Source organism: Salvelinus sp. IW2-2015, unplaced genomic scaffold (assembly GCF_002910315.2).
Source record: "Salvelinus sp. IW2-2015 unplaced genomic scaffold, ASM291031v2 Un_scaffold1651, whole genome shotgun sequence".
NCBI classification, from domain to species: domain Eukaryota; kingdom Metazoa; phylum Chordata; class Actinopteri; order Salmoniformes; family Salmonidae; genus Salvelinus; species Salvelinus sp. IW2-2015.
This window is the reverse complement of record NW_019943062.1, coordinates 135,722-140,469: the sequence shown is the minus strand read 5'-3', so window position 1 is coordinate 140,469 and position 4,748 is coordinate 135,722. Positions and strand designations below refer to the sequence as shown.

The window sequence follows — 4,748 nt, the reverse complement described above, 5'->3', positions numbered from 1 at the left end:
CTTGTCACAAAACACATTAGATTTCCCTCTTGTGTCCCGTATCCTCCTCTCTCCCTCTCTCTCTCTCTCCTCTCTCTCTCTCTCTCTCTCTCTCCTCTCCCTCTCTCTCTCTCTCTCTCTCTCTCTCTCTCTCTCCCTCCTCTCTCTCTCTCTCGCCTCCTCTCTCCCTCTCTCTCTTCTCATTTCAATTCAATTTCAATTTAAGGGCTTTATTGGCATGGGAAATATATGTTTACATTGCAAAGCCAGTGAAATAGATCATAAACGAAAGTGAAATAAAACAATAAAAACATTTACAGTAAACATTACACGTACAAAGTTCCAAAATAATAAAGACATTTAAAAATGTCTCTCTCTCTCCCTCCTCCACTCGTAGACATTAAGTCAATCATGGATAGGAAGCTAAATCTGACCCTGGATCTGTATTCTCTCCCCCTCCAGACTCCAAGGCCATCGTTGACGGTAATCTGAAACTGATCCTAGGTCTGATCTGGACTCTGATCCTGCACTACTCCATCTCCATGCCCATGTGGGAGGATGAGGATGATGAGGAGGCTAAGAAACTGACCCCCAAGCAGAGGCTGCTGGGATGGATCCAGAACAAGTGCTGAGCTACCCATCAACAACTTCCACCGCGACTGGAGGAATGGCAAGGCCCTGGGAGCCCTGGTAGACAACTGTGCCCCTGGTAAGAACTGACATCAGGAACAGTTTAGTGTGAGGCCCTGGGAGCCCTGGTAGACAACTGTGCCCTGGTAAAACTGACTCAGGAACAGTTTAGTGTGAGGCCCTGGGAGCCCAGGTAGACAACTGTGCCCCTGGTAAGAACTGACTCAGGAACAGTTTAGTGTGAGGCCCTGGGAGCCCTGGTAGACAACTGTGCCCTGGTAAGAACTGACTCAGGAACAGTTTAGTGTGAGGCCCTGGTAGACAACTGTGCCCTGGTAAGAACTGACTCAGGAACAGTTTAGTGTGAGGCCCTGGAGCCCAGGTAGACAACTGTGCCCCTGGTAAGAACTGACTCAGGAACAGTTTAGTGTGAGGCTGGGAGCCCTGGTAGACAACTGGCCCCTGTAAACTGACTCAGGAACAGTTTAGTGTGAGGCCCTGGTAGACAACTGTGCCCCTGGTAAGAACTGACTCAGGAACAGTTTAGTGTGAGGCCCTGGCCCTGGTAGACAACTGTGCCCCTGGTAAGAACTGACTCAGGAACAGTTTAGTGTGAGGCCCTGTGAGCCTGTAGAACAACGTGCCCCTGGTAAGAACTGACTCAGGAACAGTTTAGTGTGAGGCCCTGGGAGCCCTGGTAGACAACTGTGCCCCTGGTAAGAACTGACTCAGGAACATTTAGTGTGAGGCCCTGGGAGCCCGGTAGACAACTGTGCCCTGGTAAGAACTGACTCAGGAACAGTTTAGTGTGAGGCCCTGGAGCCCTGGTAGACAACTGTGCCCCTGGTAAGAACTGACTCAGGAACAGTTTAGTGTGAGGCCCTGGGAGCCCTGGTAGACAACTGTGCCCCTGGTAAGAACTGACTCAGGAACAGTTTAGTGTGAGGCCCTGGTAGACAACTGTGCCCTGGTAAGAACTGACTCAGAACAGTTTAGTGTGAGGCCCTGGTAGACAACTGTGCCCCTGGTAAGAACTGACTCAGGAACAGTTTAGTGTGAGGCCCTGGTAGACAACTGTGCCCCTGGTAAGAACTGACTCAGGAACAGTTTAGTGTGAGGCCCTGTGAGCCCTGGTAGACAACTGTCCCCGTGTAAGAACTGACTCAGGAACAGTTTAGTGTGAGGCCCTGGGAGCCCTGGTAGACAACTGTGCCCCTGGTATGAACTGACTCAGGAACAGTTTAGTGTGGGCCCTGGGAGCCCTGGTAGACAACTGTGCCCCTGGTAAGAACTGACTCAGGAACAGTTTAGTGTGAGGCCTGGGAGCCCTGGTAGACAACTGTGCCCCTGGTATGAACTGACTCAGGAACAGTTTAGTGTGAGGCCCTGGAGCCCTGGTAGACAACTGTGCCCCTGGTAAGAACTGACTCAGGAACAGTTTAGTGTGAGGCCCTGGGAGCCTGGTAGGCAACTGTGCCCCTGGTAAGAACTGACTCAGGAACAGTTTAGTGTGAGGCCCTGTGAGCCCTGGTAGACAACTGTGCCCCTGGTAAGAACTGACTCAGGAACAGTTTAGTGTGAGGCCCTGGGAGCCCTGGTAGACAACTGTGCCCCTGGTATGAACTGACTCAGGAACAGTTTAGTGTGAGGCCTGGGAGCCATGGTAAGTTCAGGGGTCAGCTATGAGTTACTGTGGTGAGAGGTCAGGGGTCAGCTAATGTTACTGGGAGAGGTCAGGGGTCAGATATGAGTTACTGGTGGAGAGGTCAGGGTCAGATATGAGTTACTGTGGTGAGAGGTCAGGGTCAGATATGAGTTACTTGTGTGAGAGGTCAGGGGTCAGATATGAGTACTGTGTGAAGGTCAGGGTCACTATGAGTTACTGGGTGAGAGGTCAGGGGTCAGATATGATTTACTGTGGTGAGAGGTCAGGGGTCAGATATGAGTTACTGGTGAGAGGTCAGGGGTCAGATATGAGTTCCTGTGGTGAGAGGTCAGGGTCAGATATGAGTTACTGGTGAGAGGTCAGGGTCAGATATGAGTTACTGTGGTGAGAGGTCAGGGTCAGATATGAGTTACTGTGGTGAGAGGTCAGGGGTCAGCTATGAGTTACTGTGGTGAGAGTCAGGGTCAGCTATGAGTCAGTTATTGTATTTGATATGGTATCATGGTATCATTTACACAGCCTGGCGGGTCAGTAGGCCTCAGTGGTCCTGTTGAGCCAGAGAGAGACGGAAGAGACAGAGAGAGAGACAGTGAGAGACAGACAGACCGAGAGAGAAGAGAGATCGACAGACAGTGAGAGAGAGAGAGAGAGAGATCGACAGACAGAGAGAGATCGAGAGAGAATCGAAGAGAGAGAGATCGACAGAGACGTGAGAGAGAGAGAGATCGAGAAAGAGAGAGATCGAGAGAGAGATCGAGAGCAGAGCACTCGACCAGAACAGACGACCACGCACCGACGAATGCACGACGAAGACAGAGAGAGAGAGAAATAGAGAGAGATTGACAGAGAGATAGAGAGAGAGAAAGAGACAGACAGACAGACAGACAGACAGAGGACGTCCCTGCCAGCTGTCTGTGACTGAGTGAAGGAGCTCTCTCAGGCCCAGAGGTCGTAAGCCTGGCTTTAGTGTTTATAGCCTCCACACACAGCAACGCCAAATTTGGGCACGATTCCTCTTCATCTGCCAAGGGACATGTGCTTAGATGCTTGAGGTTTAAAAACAGCCTGTTCTGTGCTGGAAATGCATGAGGATGAGCTTTGGAGCAGGAGTGCCAAGATTCACAAGGATGACTGGTCGACTTGAAAGCACTCCAATTTGACCAGAGGTTACAGCACACTCTGACCCTCTGACACGAAGCCTTAGAAAGCCTGCTTTTTGTGTTCTAGAATAGAGAGAGGAGTCTAGAACACTGTGGTTGACTGTTTACATGGCTAGAGATCCTGGAATATATTACAGCAGCCCTCCAACACCCAGCTAGCTACAGATGGTGTGACCATACAAGGACATGGTTCTTTCTTGAACCCCTAACATCATTTAGAAAGTTGACAAATCCGTCTCCAGTCCAATCCTTAGTTAGGCTTATGTCGTTAGTTAGGCATTTCTCTAGACTGACCGCTGGTAGGTTTTATTTGGAGATAACAGGTATACAACAAGAAGAGTCATCCCCTCCTTTGTTTGTGACTATTTCTCCTGTATCCCTGACGATAATCTTCCGTGTCCAATTGAAATGTAATAAAGCTCTGAAATATTATATTTTGGGTTGGAGGAGACCAGGCTTAAGGTCCAAAGCTGAAACACAGAATGTTCTCCTTCTACGGTAGTTCTACTGTCCTAATGCAATTCCTTTCAGAAGATCCAACCTTACTCCACCCAAAACGTTGGGCATTTTTTATTCATAATGTTATTGTCGGTGACAGTGAATTAACCACGATATGATGCATACACGCCCATTGTTTCCAGTTGCCATAGTAACGTTACAGTGATATTACACGGCAGCTCCGCGGCGTGTCCGGTAATAACAAGATAACAGACTCCTGTTGAGCGACTGGCTCTTTGTTTCAGGGAACTCACTGCACAGCTAACACCTAATCCACTTTAAGCATTAGCAGCACACGGCAGTTTTAGCACGTAGAAATACAACCACACTCCGGTCAACCTGTCACAGACACATTGACTTGAATGAGAATGCTCATTCTAGTACGTCTATTTCGTTGGGCGTTAGCCTGTCTGCTTTAGCCTTCCGTGTCCGACAGGGAAAGTACAAATACGTCTGTTGCTTTCGTTGTTTTGAAATTCGTAGGCCTTCCATCGAAGGCTAGCTATGCACCGATCTATACAAACTGGAGCAGAGCAGCGTGGGTAAATACAGGGTCACATGGGGTGGTAGGGTGTTAGTAGCAGTTAGTAGTAGTAGTAGTAGTAGTTAATAGTAGTAGTTAATAGTAGTAGTAGTTAATAGTAGTAGTAGTAGTAGTAGTTAATACTAGGGTAGTAGTGATGAAGTTGTTTCTGTGACCAGATGGGACACTGTTATATTTCTGCACAGTCGTAACCCCAATCCCATTCTAAAACCCCTATCTCTCCCTCCTTCCTCCCCCTCTCCCTCTCTCCTGTCTCTTCCCTCTCTCCCTC

At 48.9% G+C, this 4,748-nt stretch overlaps 1 protein-coding gene and 1 pseudogene across 1 annotated transcript in view; both read left to right on the top strand.

The window, feature by feature from the left end:
* Window positions 1-699, top strand: part of LOC139024562 (filamin-C-like) — a 12,668-nt pseudogene extending 11,969 nt beyond the window's left edge.
* A 1,784-nt stretch (window positions 700-2,483) lies between these two features.
* LOC112071583 (filamin-C-like) overlaps window positions 2,484-4,748 on the top strand; it is a 33,210-nt gene continuing 30,945 nt past the window's right edge. The window contains exon 1 of the mRNA XM_070439446.1: window positions 2,484-2,495. Coding sequence (XP_070295547.1) covers window positions 2,484-2,495 — 12 coding nt within the window. The remainder of the gene's footprint in view (window positions 2,496-4,748) is intronic.